At 28.3% G+C, this 23,613-nt stretch overlaps 1 protein-coding gene across 1 annotated transcript in view; it reads right to left on the bottom strand.

Moving 5' to 3' along the window:
• LOC136986800 (para-nitrobenzyl esterase-like) overlaps positions 1–22,745 on the bottom strand; it is a 55,787-nt gene extending 33,042 nt beyond the window's left edge. The window contains exon 1 of the mRNA XM_067284414.1: positions 22,260–22,745. Coding sequence (XP_067140515.1) covers positions 22,260–22,562 — 303 coding nt within the window. The 5' untranslated portion in view covers positions 22,563–22,745. The remainder of the gene's footprint in view (positions 1–22,259) is intronic.
• Between the last annotated feature and the right edge of the window lie 868 nt (positions 22,746–23,613).

The raw sequence follows: 23,613 nt of genomic DNA, 5'->3' as shown, positions 1-23,613 counted from the left end.
GATATTGTGCTACTAGATACATGGATATTGTGCTACTAGATACATGGATATTGTGCTACTTGATACATGGATATTGTGCTGCTTGCTATGTAGATAGCGTTCGGTGCGAATATTATTTTACATTGCACGTGTGCTTGTGATGCTGTACAGTTTGCTTGTGGTGTGGTGTGGTGTGGTATGGTATTTTATATGTATTATATTTTTTGCACATAATAAATGTGCAGAAAATATAATGCGGATAAAACGAGGAGAGATCAAAACTTTCCACATTTTACCATCAATAAAACAAATAATAGAAGTAATTATTAAAATACAAAGAAAATATATCTATGAAATGCGAATGATGTAGAATTATCCTTTATAGATGAAATATGCAAGCAGAAGATGATGAAGTATTTATAACAGCAATTATTAATAAAACTTATATATAATGTAAGATTATCCATTATAAATATATAGAGATGGAGTATAATGTAACTTTATCCATTAATGTAACCGATATAGATAATGTCAAATTATTAGCTGCAACAATTGTTGCAACGAGTGCGCGATTTACACGATCATTCCCAGTAACGGTTGTAAGAAAGCGTGAAGATAATATATAATCCTGAACCCTGATAATATAACGGTAAAATTATTAGTAGAAGGCTAAAAATACATTAAAAATATACAATTATTAATAGCACGAAACGATCGGATTTACGTGTAAAAATATAGTTTAGGGCCTCGTGCTACGAGAACATAGTTTAGGGCCTCATATTATTTTCCTTAAAAACAAGCTTCTTTCACGAGATAACTTAGGGCTACGAGTATTAGATTCAAGGAGATGTAAAATTTCATAAATAACGAAATATTGTCGATTAAGAGTAATACACGAATATATTTTAGTTTTTTTTTAATGCTAAATTAATAATAAAATCAAATAATTTGGTTAATTTTTCGTCGGGAAATATCACGAAATTATTATATAGACACCAGATTATATTATTATTTATCACACATCTTGGCTTCATTCCAAAGCAGACAATTTGTTTGGTCGGGCCACATTCCAATAAAGCATACCGACTTTTAACAATATAATCAATAAAATATTCAAATGAGTGAAAGTTTCCCGGGGACTTTTATCGAAAGGGATTACATTATCGTAAGCAATTTTAAATTATAATTGACCGCCGAGTTAGGAACCTTGTCGAAAAAAATACAAGGAAAAAATAGGATGAATCGACTATTAAGGGACATAAAAATCACTTTTGAGATTTTGATACAAAAAGTGTTTTTGACAACTTGTCGAAAAACGTCATTTTTATCATAAGAAGTAAAGAAAAATATAAGAAAAGTTTCAAAAATTCTTAAGATTTTTAACTGGCGAGGGGAAATATATATATATATTTATTTATTTATTCCCTTCGTGCTTTTATATGTAAAAATGTATGCCTTGTATTAAATTCTTTTAGTGTAAATAACTGATTATTTAAGAAAATCGAACAGCATCTTTATGAAATGCATACAAACAACCTCCAAACGACGGACATTTTTGCATGTTCCTTTCATAACTAAAAATTAATTTTCTGATATTCTTTGTATAGGATATAGAAAAATGTGCTTTTATTTAGTAATGCAGAAAAAAAACACCTTTTCTATAAACATAAACGGGTATATCTTCAATTATACATGCACTAAGTGTGTTACTTCTATTTGTGTATACAGAAAAAAGACTTTTCTATAGATATGTAAATGTACTATTGCTATATATATATATATAAGGGTACTACTACTCTAACGATACTGCTGTTATATATAGACTATATACGAGACTACTTTTTCTACAGATATAGAAGAGATATTCTACTTATACATATCCACGATGAGGCTTTCTTTCTACGCATTATAAGGACACTACTATTCTCATAGGCAGAAAGTAATGCTTTATTTTCTACAGATGCTAGGTTAAGGAAGCTTCTTATAGTTGTATATAAAAAGTGAGGCTTTATATGAGGCTTTTTTTTCTATAAATACCTGTATAAGGGCGCTTCTTACACTTGTATATAAGGAAGCAAGGCTTTAATATAAAGGCGCATCTAAGGAAAGGAGCATTTCTAAGTAAACACACTAACTACACACATACACATAAAAAAAAAACACTATTAAATACCAAAATTTTTAAAGATTTAAACCAAATCTTCAATAAAAAAATTCCCAGAACTTACTTTCAATTATTTAAATTATAAACCGAAAATTAAATAAAATAAAAAAAAACAAGTTTATTTTCTTTACGGAATCGATATTTATGTTAAAGGAATTTTGATATCTTAAGTAATTGCTACTCTTCTCGGTTTAAATGTTTATTTAACAATCCCAACTTTGATTAATTTGCAATTAATTAGTGTATGCTAATCTCCAGTGTTTAATGTGCATCTGCTTACTTGTTGTGAACACGTTTAAGGATTTTTAGAATATTTATTTTATCTTCTTTTTTTCCCTCCTCCTCCTCCTCCTCTTCTTCTTCTGCCTTTACTACGCTGTTAATATAGGTAATTGTTGAAGTAAGTAGAAGAAGAGGAGGTAGAAGAAGTTGTAAAGAAGTTTATTTATTCTCTACTCTTGGGATTTTGTAATAACGATAGCAAGAATTGATCAAGCATCCCCTAAAGATCAAGAGTCATTTATTGGCATTTCTCTATCGCTTATCTGGAAAATGTGGCTTTCAAAGATGAATGAAGATGAACAGGATGATGAATTATGGAGAAGAAAATTCACTGCGTGACATCTCGCATACAAAAATAATTCGTTAATGGATCGGTGGGTTCGAACTTTTTACACTTTTCTACCGAAGAAACGGCAAAAAATCCCGTTTAAATTTAATTAATTTTCGATGGTAATTTCTGATAAATTTATGTAAAATGTAAACAGAAATTAATAAAGGAGATTTTTTTAAAAATCTTTAATTATTTAACAATTAATTCGAATCGTTTAAACATCTTTTTTTCGATCGAAGCGAAATAATGTAATTTAATTAATTATAATTAAATTTATCATAAATTTTCCTGCTTAAATGTAATTTCCGATCGCTTTCCTTTGTTTTAAATTCGATAAATTTTATAAAACTTCAACCGTAACAATTGAAATTAGAAATATAAAATAAAATATTAATAATTCCAATTAAATTCCGCATAAACTCATCTACTCGAATACAATTTCCCCATAAAAAAAAAACTAGAAAAATCGAAGAGATTTACATAAAAAGCAGCAATCTTTCTACGAAAAAAAAATCGTGAAAAAAGTTATTATTAATAGCCCAAAGACCTTTTCAACACGTTTAGAATTATTATTAATAGTTAGAAATTTGGATACGTTTCAAAAAACCCGAGTTTTTTGACACTCCTCCAAGTCATCACCGCATTTTCTTCCCCCTTGCGAGTCAAACCATATCTTTTACGTGTTTACAGACGGGATACAACGTGTTAGTGTTTTCCAGCAACCCATAAAATAACAGGAAACGGCAAGGAAAAATTACAAATAAAACAAAACAAAAAACACCCCTCGGAAATGGTCCACCCCCTCCACGAATTTATTTTATACACGTTTTACTCCATTATTCTCGTAGAAGAAAATGAGAAAAAAAGAAGTTATAATTCCTTCGCTACTTTTGAAATTTAATTTAAAAATGATACATATCTTGAATATTAACGTGGCTTCCCCCCTTCTTCATCTCCTCCAATCTTATTAATATAAGTAAAAAATAAAAAATAAAATAAGAAGAAAATGTATTTTTTTATATATATATATATACATCTAAATGAAATATGGTGTAGATGTACAGGTAGTATGAGAAAAGAAATTATTTTTACAGCCATCATAAATATTCCTGTCAACTGGGAAGTGATTGGAACTTGTAGAATTAAACCTTCTGCCAAACATTTATGATACAAAAATTATCGCTGTAATAACGTCGCTTAACGACGTTATTATACGGTTTTACCTATATAATTATACAGTTTTTAATTTAAAAAAATTAAATATTTCCTTATAATTTCATTTAATTTCTCACTTTAATTTTATTAGAGGTTTGAAATTCTTAAAATTCCATACCTATTGTAACTGACCATGAAGAAATTGTATAATTTTAATAACAATTATGTATAATTTTTAAAATATTTAAGGTTTTTTCCATAATTAAATTTAATATTCTTATATATTTATTATTTTAAACGAATTTCTTCAGTTATTCACAAGCTTCTAACTTCAAATTTGCATACTTCCAGTTAACCATACTAAAAAAAAAAAAAAAAAAAATCAAAGATTTGCTGATTTAATTGTATTTTAAATTTTGTTATTATAATTAACCTGTAATCTATGAGTGACTCATTTGAGAATGACATTTAAAACAGTGTTTCATGGATAAATTTTAAAGTCTTTAATTAAAAAATTAAGGAGTTTTCTTGATTATTATAACTTATTCATTCTATTCAAACATTGTAATTTGCAAATGTTATACACCCTACTTTTTACCTTTACACTGTATTATACTACTATACCCCATACTAAGACATGAATATTACACCTGATACTGAAATAATGCACCCCATAATGAGATGTTATACCTGATACTGGGATGGTCATACTTATACCTTACTTCATACTATTTAAGGAAAATTTTCAGTTTTACCGACCTAATTATACAACTTTTTATATAAAAAAAAACTAAAGATTTTTCTTATAATTTAATTTAAAATTCTCATTTTTATTTCCTTTACATCTTAATTAATTCTTCAAACTCCACCCTTCACCACTCTGCATACTTCACACCGACTGATCATTAAAAAAAGAAGAAACTATATAATTTTATCAGCATATTTATAGAATTTTTTTAAAAAAAATTGAAAAATTTTTAATCCATTTTATTACTTTTTAAACAACACCTCAAGCTTCAACTCCTCATTTGCATATTTCACACTTTAAACTTCCAATGATTATTTAATAAAAAAAATTACACAAATTTACCAGAAAAAAAATATATTAAAGTTTATAAAATTTTAAAGCCTTTTACGTAACCAAACCAAACAATTTTTATACCAAATTTACGATTATTTAAACGGGTTTTTTCAATTGGCCAACCTCAAACTCTTCAGCATCTTATAGGATTGTGTAACTTTTTTTCCATATTAAAAAAAATAGTTTCCGGTTAGTCTGTGGGCTAATTCGAATGGAAATTAGTTGCTAATTATTAACAGTATACATATAAACAGCTAATATTAATTCAGGAACCGTAAAAATATATATATATATTGGATATATTAACATTGGCTGGTAGCCAGCTTAGTCAATATTAATTGATCCTGCCAAGTAATTTTTTCACTACTTTTTTTTTGCTATTTTTTGATCGATAGTTTCTCAAGATCAACTTCTATTCTCCCAGGAATTTGCTAGAGTCGCATTTTCTTTGTTTTTCTCCCCTTCTCCTTTTCTTTATATATATATATATACACTGTTATAAAGGCAATTAAACTAAGTATTCAGACATTAACAATTCTTTTGTGAACTTTTCTAGTGTTTTTATTTTATTTTTATAAATATCTTCGCCAATTTTTTTTATCTATTGTTATTAATTAACTTGTTTATTACATTTTTTAATAGAAAAAATTGTTTATATTACTTCATTCTTCGTTAAATTTTTATGCATTATTTTATGATGAAAGGTAATTTGCTTTTTTTTCCTCCTCCTTCTCCTCCTCTTCTTCCTTTCCTCTCCTCCATTTTTTTTTCTTTTTTTCTTCTGTTCTCGAGATTCAATAAAATTCTTGTAATTAACAGTTTCATTATCCTTGTAAATTTGTAGATTAATTGTTGTTCTCTATCAAAATTTTTAAACGTAGAACTTATTAATTCTTTAGGGAATTTACGGGGTGGCCCGTTAGTCAGTTAACCATTTCGAACAGAGGAATTACTGTCTCGTTCAAATAATTTATTACTTAAAAGCTTACAGACGGATACTTAAGAATCAGATTCTGCACGTTCAAAACACATGGAAGATTCTACCCCCCCCCCGTAGACTAAAAACAATCCGTTCTTTGGTGAAAAATTTAATATATTTATTATAATTTATATATATAAATTCGTCTCGGAGGAGAATTTCGTGATAGAAACAATGATTAAGGAGAGAATTTGTATTTTTTATTAAAAAAAAAATTCACGTTGATTCTTAAAGTTGTCGAAGAATTTCTGTATTAAAAATTGAAAGAATCTTAAATCATTACAAAGAAGAAACTGAAAAGAATTCGACGTCGATACTCGAGAATTAAAAAGGAATTTAAATGAAAATGTTTCAAATATGGAAAACTCGAAAATATAAACAAACAAATTAAAATAATTTAAAGAATTTTACATTTCCCCCCTCTCTTTATTAATTTTCCAACTTTTGTCTTTTTTTTTTTAATGAAAGAAAATTTAAAAAAATGAGCATTTATCGAGTAAAAAACTGAAAATTAAATTAAAATTAAGAATTTTTTTCGAGTAAAACACAGAAAAAATAAATAAAAATGATCTTTTTTTCAGGTTAATGTAACCCTTGGTGCCAAGATGGCGGCTCGTCTCTGATTCCAGCAGGGAAACAGTGGGACGAACGTTCTAACCTAACCTATTCTAATAATTTGGTTGCTAATAATTATGGTAATTTATTAGAATAGGTTAGGTTAGGTTAGAGTGTGCGTCCCACTGTTTCCTTGCTGGAATCAGAGACGAGCCGCCATCTTGGCACCAAGGATTACATTAACCTTTTTTCGTAATGAAAATCTGAAAAATTAAAAAACGAGTGTTTTATACGCTAAAATAAAAAGTCATAAAAATTAAAAATAACTTCTCACCTATAAAAATCTATAAAAATCTAAAAAAATTCCAGCAATTTTTCAGGAAGAGAGAAGAAAAATACACGGTTTCTTTCGCAGAAACAGAAAAATTTTACAAATGTAATTCAGATACGGGAGAAAAAAAACGAGGGAAAAATATATATATATATACAAATCAGTGGAGAAACTGCGAAAAATTTACAATATCATTGAAAAACTGAAAAGGAATCTACATCATCCTGGATACGAAAAGGAATACAAATCAGTCGAGAAACTGAAAAATTTACATTGTCAGATGGAGAAAGAAATGATTCATCACTTCACAAAGTGAAAGAGATTTACAGTATAAAAGAAAAAAAAAACACAGAAACAAGCAAACAATTTATATTATCTGAGATGTGGAAACTGGAAAAAAAATTACATCATTTTCACCCGGTAAAGGTAATTTTTGGAAAATCAAGGATGAAGCATCATCTGCTGTGTCTTGGATGCGATTTTTCTCCTCTTCGAGAATCGAGGTTAAAAATGGCTTCATACAGTAAAATATTGCTAAAAATTAAAGGAAATTTCTGTTATTTTTGAAAAAATGAAATGTTATAATATAAAAAAAAAAACTTCTATTTTATCTTCATCGTGTGGAAGTTATTTAGAAATTTAAGGATGAAGCATCATCTACAGTGTCCTGGATGTGATTTTCCTCTGCAAGAAGTGCGGTTAGAAATGGTTTCAAATATTAAATTATTATTAAAAATTAACAGAAATTTCTGCTATTTTTCAAAAAAGTAATGTGTTGTAATATAAAAATACATTTATTTTATCATCCTCGAGTACAATTCATTTAGAAATTTAAGAATTTATTGTTCTAAGTATGATTTTTCTTCTCCAAGAAAGTGTAGATTCTTTATGAAATTTTTCAATTAAAAATAGCATTAAATATTTAAAAATAAAGAAAATAAAGTAACAGAATAGTAAAAACACATTAAATCATCATCTTTGAGTAAAGATATCTTAGAAATTTAAGGATCATCTATGATATGATTTTTCGGTTAATGTTACCTATGGTTCCAAGATGGCAGCTCGTCTGATTCCAGCAAGGAAACAGTGGGGACGCAATAGGTTAGGTTAGAACGTGCGTCCCACTGTTTCCTTGCTGGAATCAGAGACGAGCCGCCATCTTGGAACCATAGGTAACATTAACCGATTTTTCTTGCCGAAGAAACTGCAATTCTTTTGAATTAAGGAATTTTTTATTTAAAAAAGGTGTGAAAATTTCACTTATCATCAAAAAATTTAAAAAAATTTAAATTAATTTATTAAAAAAATAGAGCATAAAACTCAGAAATTTACTTCATTTACAAAATGAAGAGTATTTTTAGTATCTTGGACACGAGTTTCTTAACAAAAAATTATAGATTTTTGAATGGAAAATAGTAAATTAAGCTTATAATTCTACCAAAAACTACCACAAAATTTTATATTAATTTAAAATATCATCAAAGTTTAGGATAAAATTTAATTTTAAATTACGTAAAAATCAGGACAGATGATGCACGCACTTAAGCACAACCGTAAATTTATTTAATTTAAACCTTAGATAACGTTAAATAATTCTTCTTTAAATATAATTTAAATTCCAAAACTAATAAAATTACATTAAATTAAATTAAGATTAAATTTTTCTAATTTTTATCCTATTTGCAGTGTACGAAGTTAAGTTTAAAGTACATAAACAAAGCGACAGAAACTACAGATTTCTCCAATAGAAAAACGAAAAAAATTATAGAAAAATCAAAATTTTATAAAAATTAAATTAAATTAAATTAAATTAAAATTAAATTTTTCTAGTTTTCAGCCTGTATTTGGTATACGAAATTAACTTTAAAGTAACGACAGAAACTAGTTTTTTCCAATAAAAAAACGAGAACAAATTGTAGAAAATTTAAAAATTCCAGAACAAATCTTACGTCACCACTAGTTTTCTCCAATAAAAACCGAGAACAAATCGTAGAAAATTTAAAAATTCCAGAACAAATCTTACGTCACCACTAGTTTTCTCCAATAAAAAACGAAAAAAATTGTAGAAAATTTAAAAATTCTAGAACAAATCTTACGTCACCACTAGTTTTCTCCAATAAAAAACGAAAAAAATTGTAGAAAATTTAAAAATTCTAGAACAAATCTTACGTCACTACAACGTCATCGAATAAAACTCAAATTAAATAAAAATTAAATTTTTCTAGTTTTCAGCCTATTTTCATTGTACGAAATTAACTTGAAAGTGCATAAAAACGAAGTAACAGAAGCTACAGATTTCTCCAATTAAAAAATAAAAACGAGAAAAAATTATAGAAAAATTAAAAATTCTAGAAGAAATCTTACATAACCGCCAACGTCACGGAATAAAAATAAAATCTCTCGTTTAAAGCGGGCATTTTCATGCTATAATTTTCTAAGAGACGATAAGTTTCTACAAGATCCTTAACGAGAATTTCAGCAAAGAAACTACAGGAAGACGATTTGAAATTCAGCAAGGGACCTTAACTAAGCAGCAACAGCCAGCTGCTGCTGCTGCTGCTTCTGTTTCTGCCTCTTACAATCAGTAACAGCTTCCAAACCGATATCAGGAACATCAAAATGTCTTGACGAATTTCCGAAAATCCAATTGCAAACGGAATAATTATTAAAATCGTAATTAATGAATAATATAAGAGGAAAATGCCAGATTAAATTATATTATTCGGATATTAAACAAACTATTCGACGACGACATACAAATTAATTATAAAATATATTCCTCCTTATTAATCTAATCGTCCGTTCGCGGGCGAAACAATGTATAACTCGCAATTAAGGAACTAGTAAATAGTTTGATGTAATTTATTCTCGCGTTTATTCGATAGAAGAAAGGGAAATTTAGGGGAAAAAAAAATTAAGTAATTTATGTGGGCGAATATACAAAAATTTATTATTATTCTCCACTGTTTATATCCGTCCAATTATGCATCATTACTGCAACATTCCTTACGTAAGCATCCACTTTAGCTAACAAACAGCTCGCTATTCCTTTTCCATTAAAAGTTCAAAATGGTAATAAAACTGTCTTTTCGACCCATAAATAGCGAAAATGCTAATCCATTGTCTATCTTCTCTACTTTAGAAACTTGAAGCATCCTTCCTCCTTTCTTCCTCTCCATCCTCTGACCATTTCTATTATTAAAAAGTTGGATTTGAGAAGCGAGTGATTAAATTAATTTTCCTTTATATATATATATATATATATATACGATTTAAAAATGAGAATTTCTTTATTTAATTTTAATTTCTTTTTACTTCTAGAAGGGAGTCGTTACAATTAAAGGGGAAGTTTTAATTAATTTTAATGAAATATTTTTATCGAAGTGAAAGGAGTGTTGTGATACAGTTCTGTCAAGCACCTTTTTTGCGTGTGTTTTGTGTGTATTTTCTATTCTTGAGATGTTGTAAAGTCGTTTTAGAGAAAGGAAATGTACCGTTGTCGTGTCTACTTACAATTGAAATGTATTGTAAACTTGAAGGGGGATTTAGCTTTTTTTTCCTTTTTTTTTTCGTTTTGTTTTGTTGTAGATTATGATTTAAAATTTGTTAAAATATACGTAAATCTATTCAACTTAACACGAAATTATGCTTAATCCATTTACTTTAACCAAAATTGTGTTTAACCCATCTAATTCGACACAAAATCCTGCTTAAACTCGCCTACTTCAACACACGAAATCACTAATCTGGAATCAAAATTCTTGAATTTCTACATCAATACAAATGTCGTCATTTTGCAAGGCAATTCTCGACGTTCTTCACTAAAAGATAATTTCATTAAAACTAAGAACACGAGACTTTAAACCAACGTTCGGATACAAAACGAGCGAAAGTACAGCCTAACAATTACACCATTTAAACTTCTATCCCCAACAGAATCGAGCAGACAAACGAACGGTCGATGAAACATATAATAATAAAAAAAAGAAGGAAAGCAGATTTTATTCTTATTATTTTCCAGAATATTCTATCGAAATTTCAACAAATTTTACTTTTCTTTCCCCATTTGGAACGTGGAGTATTGACTGCCTAACCCATTAGAGTACCCGTCTTATTCGTTACGTCATTTTAAGGGAATTTTCCCTATTCTCGACGGTCTTGTAAATCGATAGGGAATACCCAAACAGGTGAATAACATCGATAGTTTTGGTCATTCAGACTCTTCTATTATGCAAAACGTTTCGTCATCATCTCCCTTTCGATTTACTTTCACTTTTTCTGCTATAAAATGTCGTGTTCCTTTCCTTTTTTTATTTTTCTTTCATTTTCGAATTACCAAAATCTCTTTCTTAACCCAAAAATTTGATTGGCTCTTACAAAAGATTCTCCTTAATACTCTTCCTCTTCTCCTCCTCCTCTTTTTCCTTTTCTTCTTCTTCCTCTTCTTTTATCTCCTTCCCTCTTCCTTTTCATCTTCTTCTCCTTATTCTTCTCTTCCCTTCTTCCTCCTTTTTCCCTCCTCTACTTCTTCCCCCTTTCTAAAACGACCAATAAAATTCTTCGACACATCTTTAAAGTTCTATCGAAAACAGCACCCCGTCCATTTAGTAAATACAGTAGAACCTGTTCGAAACGGACACCTGCCTAAAGTGGAAAAATTTTTCGGTACCGCGCGAGTCCGGTTTATACAGGTTTTAATAGAAGTGCATTGTTTTTAAGACACAGTATCTTTAATATTTTAACTTAATAATAAAATATTTGTCGTGTTTTCCTCTCTGCAGATATGTATTTTTTAAGAGTTTCGTGAATTTTATCTTCATGCAAATAGATTTATTTATTTTTCTTCTCCTTCCTCTTTGATGAACAGAAAGAAAACCGCATATTTATTCCCTCGACGTTATTATATTTTATTTTTTAATGATATTATTTTATCTTCGATACAAGATATTTTGCGCACAACTTTAAGGCATCATTTCTTATAAGAGAAATCGCTTAAAATTTTTTTATTTTTTATGTAATCCGTTCGTTTGTCTGTCTTTATTGTTTAGTATATCGGCTGTGTAAGCTTTAAATTTTCATGGTATGTTTTAATTTTTCAACAGAATAAAATAACAAACAATAAACAATGTATAAAACACATTTTTTCCTTCTTCCTCTGTTTTTCTCTTCTCCTTCTTCCTTCTGTTTTTATTCTTCTTCCTCTTCCTCTTCTTCCCGTTCTTTTTCCTCTCCCTCACCTTCTTCCTCTTCCTCCTCCCCCTCCTCTTCTTCAAATAATGATTCTTCGCCCATCAAGAACAAATTTCCAAGAAAAATACCTTTTATGCACGTGTTTTCCATTTTTTTTTTTCCTTACTTAGTCCGTTAGTTTGTCTGTCCGTATCGTTTAATCTATTGAATAGAATCTTCGAATTTTCAGGATATTTTCTATTTCCCCTCTCTTGCACTTCTTTTTTCGTGTATTTTATTCGTTCTGCGTTATTAATAATTGTTTTTCTTTAAAAATTATTTTATCTTCAATGTAAGCTCTCGTACGTAAATTCTCGCAAAAAAATCGTCCATAAATTTATTTTATTTTTACAGCCTTGTAGGTTCGTCTGTCTGTCTTTATTGTTTAATCTATCGGATATAGAAGCTTGAAATTTTCAGGATATATTCTATTTTTCAAGCGTGTTGTAGAATTTCTTTACCTTCCACCATTTTATTATTATCATCTTTTTTTTAAGTAAAATGGTGGCTGTTTGATTCTTTTATGCTGTTATAAATCTTGAATTTTTTGAATAAGATATCAAACTTTTTGATTTTTATACGCAATTTATCAGGATAAATGTTATAAATATATAATAAAATGCTTCTCGAGAAGGAAACAAAATGACAAAATTACATTTTTCTGCCTAATTTAACGCTTCTCTTACGTAAGACCACCCGAAAATCTCTTCTATCCTTCACGTTTTTTAATTAAAATTAATTATTTTAAAGCAAATTTGTGTATATTCTAAGCTTTAAAATGTTTTATTCTATGCTAAATAATGTACGGAACTGTTTTATCCTACATTTAATAAAGGATAGAATGACTTATCCTATCCTCTGCCCCTATAAAGAGTAAGATTTATTAGTATAATATATATTATTCTACTCTCCAATAGGATAATATATCTTATAACACATTTTAACTCACAGATAGGATCACGTATATCTTACTAGAGTACACCCTTATGATCTAAGGATATTTACTGTATATATCAAATATTTTATATATATAAACTCAACATATATTCTTCGTATATATACTACAGGCAATGCCTGTGCTATAATATAATTATCTAGTTTCTATTAGAAGTGATAATATAACTGCTTATATAATCCTATAATATGGTATAATTGACTCAATATATACGTTATAATATAAATGCTTATAGTAAGGAATTGTCAGGCAATACAATATATTTATTTTAATTGTCTATACAATTACCCAGTATAATTGAAACGTTAATGTCTATAATACAGCTGCCTTTATAATTATCTAGCATAACTGCTTCACATATTACCTAAGTGTAATGCCTCTACTGTAAAATACACTACTGTAATGCCTATAAGCACACTACCTTTATACATTACTCTAATGTAAAATAAACTACTGTAATGCCTATAAGCATAATTACCTCGCATTACCTTTATACAACACCTCTTCTGTAAAATACACTAATGTAATACATATAATTACCTCACACTACCTTTATCCAGTACCTCTACTGTAAAATACAATACTGTAATGCCTATAAGCATACTACCTTTATACACTACCTCTACTGTAAAATACACTACTGTAATACATATAATTACCTCACACTACCTTTATCTAGTACCTCTACTGTAAAATACAGTACCGTAATGCCTATCAGCAGAGTTATCCTACCGTGCAATTGCCTATAGGCTATATAATTGATATATAAAACACATTCTACAGACAATGCTACTTTGCACACACAAAAACACACACATTATACATTCCATAAACATTCTACAAACGATTTTTTTAACATTACTATTTTTTTTTCCTCGTGCATCATTACGAATATTCATTTACTTGTAAATGACCGGTACTTCAGTCTTTTGACTAATTTTTAATTTCGTCTCATTTAATAATCGTCGAGAGCCACACACACACACATTTCTACAAAACTTGTCATGCATTAAATAGAAGGAAAAAAGGAAAAAAAAAGGAAAAAGTAATCTAGCGAGATGAATCGAAACGGTGTAAGGTATAATACATTCATTCCCTCAACAAAAAAAAAATTAAAATAACATAAAATAGAAGAAAAAATATATTAAAACATCAATCAAGCGACTAATGTGCCATTATTTTTTAACATTTGACAATATTTCCATAAACGAGAGGTAGTTACATTAGCTATTTTCTCGAGTTATTCAAATTTAACTCGATTATTACAAAACTAAAATTATGTTTAGCAATTTCTTAGATTTAAAACTAGATTTTTCTTCCTTTTTCCTCCTTACCAGAACATTCTTCTTTCACGCTTAATTTCTCGTAAAAAAAAAGTCTCTAGAAAATTATAATGTAAAATGACGATCGCGCAAAGTCTTTCTTCCATTATACAGTTTGACTTAGTGACAGGATATTTTTTAATATTTTTATTTATTAAGCCATAAAACCGAAGAAAAATATTTAAAAAAAAATTATTAAACATTATAGTAAAATATTTAATAAAATAATAGAAAAAATATCTATATATTATTCATAATCCGAAAATGTATTTTATTTATTAAAGAAGAGGAAAAGTAAAATTTCTAAACAAGAGAAGACAATTTCTTCTCCTTCTTCCTTTCTTTTTTTTGATATTGTAAACCGTTTTAAAGGTAAAAATCGAAAATATATATATATATATATAAAACTTACAGCAATAAATGTTTTTATCCTTCAGCTATTTTTGATGTATTACATGACAGATTTTGCTCTCTAACATTCCCTCAAAGTAAACTCTGATATTTCTTAGTGCACGAAGTTGAATCAAATTTCCATTTTAGATGCGCGGTTTTATATTCTTTTCTTTCTTTCTTTTCCTATGCTTTTAATGTTCAAATTTTGCATAAAAAGATATATATATATATATATATATATATATAATATTTCTGTACGATAACTTACTTTTTAACTATCGATAATAAAATGCATAAACTTTGTATAAATTTTACTCATTTTCGTTGTTTATGCACATTAATTGATACTTACCTACGTAAAAAAATCACAAATACTCGTATATAATATATTTCGTTAACCGTTTCCACGTGTTTATTATTTTAACGTAAATAAATCTATTTCGTCGTATGTTATCGCAATAAAAAACATAATCTATTTCATTATATGATCCCACATGTTTATTGTTGTAATGTAAACAAATATGTTTCATTATTACGTATGTCTCTATTATTACGTAACAATGAAAATAAAATAAAATATATTTCATTATATGATCCCACGTGTTTATTGTTGTAATGTAAACAAATCTATTTCATTATTACGTAACAATAAAAAAATATATAATCTATTTCATTATATGAATCCACGTGTTTATTGTTGTAATGTAAACAAATCTATTTCATTATTACGTAACAATAAAAAATATAATCTATTTCATTATATGATCCCACGTGTTTATTGTTGTAATGTAAACAAATCTATTTCATTATTACGTAACAATAAAAAAATATATAATCTATTTCATTATATGAATCCACGTGTTTATTGTTGTAATGTAAACAAATCTGTTTTTGTCATCTGTTTCGTTATTATTTATTACATCTGTTGTTACCTACGTAACAATTTAAAATAAATAAAGAAATACAATAAATATTTTACGTGCTGGCCGCTTTACATATTTTTCTATTTAAATTCTATTGTTTTAAAGGATTCTTCTAATGTTTATTATTAATTTTACACCCCTGTACAATCTTCTATAAAGAAACTTTGTAAACTTTAAAAGTAAACTTTTCTTTGTGTGTGTGAGTGTGTGTGTGTGTAAATATATATATATATATATATATTTATAAAGATTATTGTGGAGAAAAAGACAATGTTTGTTGGCCAGACAATAAATTGTTCGACTGTCTGCAGTCTTTTAGCATTTGGGAGTTGTTCATCATATAAGGTGCTATAAAAGTACAGTACATTGTTTGCAACTGTATCCATGCCAGAAAGGAAATTTTCTGATTGTGTTTTTATTTCTCTGTTATATATCTTCCTCTATACATTACTTCTTCTATAATAAATCAGTCTGATTTCTTTTTTTAAAGCTATGAGTAAGTATTCATACTTTAAAATAAGAATTCTACTTATAGAACACACACACATATATATATGTTTTGTTTTGTTGGTAACAAGGAACCATTAAAGAACGACTGGAATTTGTTTTGAAGGAAGAAAAATATATAAAAACCGTAAAAATATGGAATATTTTCTACGTAACACGTAAAGTTTCGTCGATTTTATAACGAGAGCTCGAAGGTAAAATTCCACTAATTATAATTTTATTAAGTGGTATGGTAGATAAACGTGTAGATAGACTGCTTAGTGGTTGTGGCAAACGTCAAGTATACCTGTAAATGTCTATTTGCTGCACAACGATGCAGTAATGCGGGTATTGTCCCACTATCTGCTAAACAGGTGCTTTGATGTGAACTTTTATGACTAAATGTATTAAATAGATTAATGTTAAGCCGACGTAAGAAAGTGGAAAGTTATAAAACAGCCCAAATTCTATATTATTATAAGCTTTATAATTTAATATAAGTGAAATTTTACAACGTAATCCCTTCTAAACTTTCTAATTTTCTTGGTTAAAATCAGAAAAGTAAAAGATTATTTAAGATTTAAACAGACAGAAATGAAAAGGAATTTAATTACTGATTAATACGTAGAAATAAAACTAAAAAAATAAACAGTAAAACGGATTATAAACTTAAATCAGCGGGTGATAAAAGTGAAAAATGAAATTGAAAAGTATTTATTTATGTTTAAACACGTGTGAACAGCTGATGAAATAGATTATATATTTTTGATTGTTACGCAGACTGTATTAGAAATAATAATAAAATAGATTACATAATACCGATTGTTACGTAGATAGCAACAAACATATCTAACAATAAAACAGTTGTGACGTAAGATGAAATAGATTTATTTATATGAAAACAATAAACACGTGGGAAGAATTAATGAAATGTATGGTATATTTTGTTATTGTTACGTAAGAATTAATTTAAAAAATAAAATAAACGAGTAAGAAGTAAAGCAATAATTTCAAAAATGAAACTGATTTATTTCTGCTGAAACGTAAACAAAAGCAAAACAGCTGATGAAATAGATTAAAATTAATGATCATTTACGTAAACAACAATCGAAAACAATAAAAATGTAATAAAATTAACAATAAAACCAACGAATTTTATTTATAACTTGTATATAAAATACGAAACAGAGTTATAAACGACGGAAAAAGAATATGTTCGTATTTTATATTCGTATTGCAACTTTATCTGTAAATAAATAAATAAAAATAAGCGTATCGGTTTCAATAAATAAAAAAAACTCATATTTTACACTCGAAATTTATACATACAAAAAATCTAGTTTAAATCATTTTTTAACCGTTATAAATTATCGATTTTCCTTGGCAAATATGACAAATAAAAATTTAATATTTAAGAAAAGGAACAATTCAATCAAAGGTATTTAAAATGCATTTTTAAAATCAAAAATAATAATAATAAAAAAGAATTTATATAAATATCGATTGGTAAAATCTTTAAAATTAGTACTGAAAACTTATTTTGTGGAAGTGCTTATTATATAAAATCCAATAAGTAGATTTACAAAGGGGATAAAGGAGAAAGAGAAAGAGAAAGAGGGAGAGAACGTGGAAGAGAAAGAGTAGGAAATCATTCAATCGATCAGAAATGTGTTCATTAATAAATAAAGAATAAAATTTTTACAGATTTTTCAGAAACAGAAACAAAATTTTCTCTTAAATTGAATTTATCCCAAAAATTATCAATTTTAATACGATAAAAGCAAAGGCCGGGAGGGAAATTGCCAAAACGTATCGATAATTTGTGGTTATCCAACTCTTGTGCTCGATCATGCAACTAATGGTTAGAATTTTCGTGATAAATCAATATAAAATGTTATTCCATGTTATATATTAGATAGGAAATCAGCGAGGAAAACACTTTATATATTTTTTTCTAACTTAAAAGCGTGCTGCAGATAATATTTCAAGAAGAAAATAAGAAGAAAAAAAATCCTTTAAGGATCAAAATAATTTCAAAGGTGGAGAACGATCCCCCCTCCATAAAATCGAATCTAGCCATTACTTGATTTAGCTATCATCTTATCCATAATATCGGATAATCATCCCGTATAGACTGTAATTTTGTTTAGATGATCATTCTTCTAGATTATTATCTCGTCTAAAATGTCGTCTCGTCTATATTATCATCCTGTCCGGAATAACAACTAATCAAAAACTATTATCCTCACATATAATCTGCCTGACAGAAATAGCGCTTCTATCATATTATAGTTTTATCCATATTATTGCCCTCTTGCGACTATCGCTGCATCCAGATTATGTATTATCTTCTCTGTATTGTCATTTGCTTTCAACTATTATCTTCTTTGCTTATTAGGCTCACTCCATCTATCATCACGTCGCATCCCGATTATCATCTTAAACAAAACATAATTTCTGCTTGATTAAACTTTATCGTTAACTCCTTATCTATATTATATTTTTATCTGGAACCGGTTACATTATCATCATCGTCTCGTTTAATTTATCCCCCTTATCCGGATAATCATCACACAGAACTTGATTTTATACAGTTATTGTCTCGTCCAGATGATCTTCTCGACGGAATAATCGTCTCGTGAGAAGTGGGATTTAGTGTAATTATCATCTGGACCGAATTAACCTCCATCAATGGATCTTTCGTTAAAATTATCATCCTGTTAAAAAGAGCACTCCATTAAAGATGCTTAATTTAATTCAGATTATTATCTCGTTCGTCTCGCCTCCAACCTTATCATCACAGCTTCTTTGCATCTCTTCACCCAAACTTTTAAGATAATTGTTCCTTCTAACCGGCTCCTTCGTCCAAACAACCTCTTTCAAATTACACAACTTTCGGATGAGATAATGGATATGATAATCGTCTCGTTCGTCTTAAATCATGTCGAAGTATCGAATGTATAATAGTAGAAGTATATAACAATATTTTACAATACAATACTTACACCTCTTCATCAAAACTTCAAAATAAGTTAATATATCTTCCAACAAACCTCTTCATTAAAGCCTTATCATAATTACACTTCATATAAAATGATTATAATCATCATCACATTCATCTTAAACCACAATTAAATAAGTATATATATATATACATATATATATATATAAAATATTAAACTTGCACTTATACCCCAAAGCATTTCATATAAACACTACGAAAAACACTAGAAGTGTAACAATACATTTCACTGCCTCCCTCACCCTTCACTGTATGTCCTTCCTTACACTCGAGAACGGTGTTAGATAGACGAAACTTGAGACCGGATGTGGAAAGCTTATTGGCTGGAGACCCCGATTAACTATATACTAACTTCCGGTTTAGACCGGAAGCTACGTGATTTCAATTCAAAAATTTACCCCAGAACAAAGTGACGTAGAGGACCGGCACGACTCTGTTGTTGTCGGGGAAAGTATGATGTACAGGGGCAAAACACAAATAAATTGCGATCCAGATCATATATTTTAAATTAAATAAATTAAAAAAAACACACGATTAAAAATTGCGTGACTATGTCACAATAATTATTACTGGTTATTTATTTATTTAAGTGATAATCTCATCAAATTACACACATTTAGACGAGACGATGAATACGTAAATTACTCAAAAGTGTTTTATATAAAACACTAGAAGTATAACGATACTTTTCAATACTTCACTCGCATCCCTCTCTTCAAATCTCGAGATAATTTCCTTCCAACCGAACCCTTTATTTAAATAATAACCTCATCAAATTACATACCTTTATAAGATGCGATGATTATAATAACCGTCTCGTTCATCTTAAACCGCACCAAAACTATTGAATATAAAAGAGAGTAGGTGTATAACAATATTTCCCAGCTTAAATACCGGGTAAAAAAACCATTAAACACAATAAAACAGTCACGAATACATTGATCTTACAATTTACTAACCGTTTTTTAAGGGTAATAACAAAATTACCAAAGGAAATTTTGATATTTAATGCCTCTAACCTCTTACAACTTCATCATAAAAAAGAAGAGGAGGAGAAACAATGGAAACATATATTTAAACACGTCTTCATTACCCTCAAAAAATATGTAAATAATAATAATAATAAATAAAAGCGAGAAACCCTTTTATTTATTTATTTATAACTTTTCATATTTTTTAAAATTTTCCGAATCGACTACAATTTAAAATTACAAAACGTAAACATATTTTTAAAATGCAAAAATGCAATTACCTGAGGGATTTACCTAAGGGAGAACTTTATGTAAATTCGCGAATAATATGCAAAATACATAAAACCGTATATAATATAAAGGCTGCGTAAGCTTTTAAATATAAAACAGAAGTAATTAATAATATAATTTAAGTAATTATTTACACATTAAACACTTAATTGAAACGAAAAATACAGTGAAACCTGTCCGGTTTACGAAGGTTTTACATCGATTAAAACGCAAGAAATTGCGTTTTATTAATGACAATTAAATGAATTTTTCACGTGAAAATAATTGTAATTATTATTATTATTAATTTACATTAATTTAAAAAAATACAAATCGAATCACAGTCAACGTTGACAATTATTACTTCAAAACGTTTTAAACTATTTTAACGTTTGTTTGTTTGTCTGTCTGTCTATCTGTTTGTTTATTTTCGAATAAAAAAATTCTTAAAGTTTAAAAAAAAAGTAAAAAAAATGAAAACATTTCTATTTATTTTTCATTCTGTTTGATCAAATTTAAAAGTTATCGAAGTAATTACACAGAGTGGTCCTAAAAATCAGTTAAACTTCACACACTTTCTACTGATTTTTAAGAGAAAAAACACGCTATTGGAATATGCTAGGGACATACAGAATACAGTTTAAGCTACCCTCATATCGTCTACAGTAAGTTAAAAAGTTCATTATATACGTAAATAATAGGAAATTGTTCGCTATACCGGGGTATTCGCTATATCGAGAATATTTTAGAAAATGTCAGTTTTCTTCTTCGAACGTAAAAAATTATCAAAGTCCCAATTTTATCCGTATAAATTTAAAATGTGTGTGTAAATATATGACGTAAATATTTGTATTTTTTAACATACGAAACAGAAGATATTGTATTTTTTTACTTTGTTTTTTTTTCTCTTGGATATTGTTGCATTTTTTAATATTTAATTTTAAAAAAAATATGTTTAAAATTCGTCAATTACGTCAGCTATTACGCGAAACAAACAGCGATTTATTTAATAAATTTCACGAAATGGACGACATTTTTTTTTTAGTCATATAAGCAATTTGTCTGGCGAATTATATCGTCCATTTTATGATTAAAAAAGAAAAAGAAGAAGGAAAAAAGAAATACTGTTTGTAGCTTATATTTAAATTTAAATATAGGAAGTAATATTAATTAAGTATTATTTTTAATTTAATTATATTAATAAACGTGTATATTCTTGTTACTCTTGTAGTAAGCAAGTAAAACTGTGCTAGCCATTGAAACGGTTAGTTGACCATACACGAATTTGATCATTACACAGGATAATAATATTTATTGATTATGAGATTTACGTTTGGACTACGTTACTCCTAAAGGACTACTATACGAAACTTTATAACATCGTAACTCGCTATTTTAGAGAAGTTAATCGAATGACGAACAACATGAATTATTTCACACGCGAATAAATGACGACAAGAAAGACTTAAATTCCTAATAAATTACTAAAAAAAACTAATATCGTAACGTGACTTAAATTAAAGAAGAAAGTTTACGTCGGTCGGTGTGTCTATCCGCTTCGTTCTTAACGTTAATTTTTCATTAAATTTAAGAGAAACGATTAATTAAATTTTTTTAAAATAATACGCGTTTAAGAAGAATTACAGCGGAATTTACGCGTACAACACGACTTTTTCTGGAGGAACAATGGAAGAAATAGTAATGACGATAATTGATAATTCGATTATAGAACTTTTTAAACTTTAAAGAGGATGAGGAGGAAGAGGAGGGGTGGTTTAATTACGGATTTTTCGCGCGTGGTATCGAAAGAGGAAAGAAGTATTGTACTGACCTTAAAGACGTAAGAGCCTTCTTCCACTTCTCCAACTAACAGGCCACAGTTAGTTGTGGCAAAGACGATTTCTATACGGTCGGATTTCGATTTTCCGGAGGAAAACCTCTGTAACAGTGTCGGCAATGAGATGATACCAACAACAAGAACGACGGTTCCTGCCAGGATGGCAGCGAATATCCCCGTGGCTAATCGCAGACGTTGGTGCCATTTGACTCTTCTGTTGTTAACCACCTGACGTACAACGTCGTCTTCGTCTTCCAGGTGGCTGTACGGACTTCGACTTGCCAGGAATAACGACATGACTAGCTCACATCATTGACCACAGGGTCAAGTGTAGACTGAAGAAAGAAAGACGGGCACAGGACCTACCCCGTTCTGCGCATGTTCCGTGGAAGCTATCTTTCTGATAGGAAGCGAATATTAACCCGCGTTACGGACTCCTTTATTAAAATGAGAACTGTCTTAACCAATAATTAAACGACTTTTTCTCTCTCCCGTTTCCCTTCTCCCCCTTTAACTCTCGTGCAACTTTTCTACTTTCTTTTATATAATATATAATTTTAATTAATCCGGTTATTTTTCTATAGTATTTACTTCTTTCGGGTTACCTTCTTATGCGTAACACAATAATTAATTAATTTTTATTCGAATTTTCGAGGAATTGATTTATTTATTGACGCGAAATTCGACGAATTAATTAAAAAATTTCACTCGAATTTCTTTTTCTCGTGAAAAAATTCGAGTGAAATTTAATCCGTCGAATTTCGCCTCAATAAATTTATCGATGGAAATTATTTATAATTTTATACAATTATATGTATGTACAGTACTGTACATATTCACATTATATATATATATAATTTATGATATAAATGTATGTATTATATATAATCGCCGAGCAACGAAAGATAAACAATAATATTTTAATGCAAAATTTAAATAATTTTACGAGAGAAATTAAACGAGTTAATTCTTATAAAATTTACAAAAATATTAATAAAATTATTGAGAAATTTCATTTGTGTAATGAATGCTAACAATAAAATTGCTCTGTTTACAAATTAAATCCACGATTTTGCTTTATCTGAGTATGAAACTGATGAAATTAATTAAATTGTTTTAAACAGAGCATTGTTATCAATTTCACGTGTGAAAATGATGATTTTGCGTCATACACACGTGAAATTGTTGAAGATTTTCACGTGTACGAGAAATTGATTAAATTGTTTTAGAGCATTTTTGTCAATTTTACACGTGAAATTGATGATTTTGCGTCATACACGTGAAATTTATGAAGTTTTTTGTGTACGCGAAATGTTCAAATCCTTTTATTTCAAGCATTTTATCAATT

Source organism: Centruroides vittatus, unplaced genomic scaffold (assembly GCF_030686945.1).
Source record: "Centruroides vittatus isolate TY-2023 unplaced genomic scaffold, ASM3068694v2 scaffold_1172, whole genome shotgun sequence".
Lineage (NCBI taxonomy): Eukaryota > Metazoa > Arthropoda > Arachnida > Scorpiones > Buthidae > Centruroides > Centruroides vittatus.
This window is presented reverse-complemented; position numbering and strand designations above follow the sequence as displayed.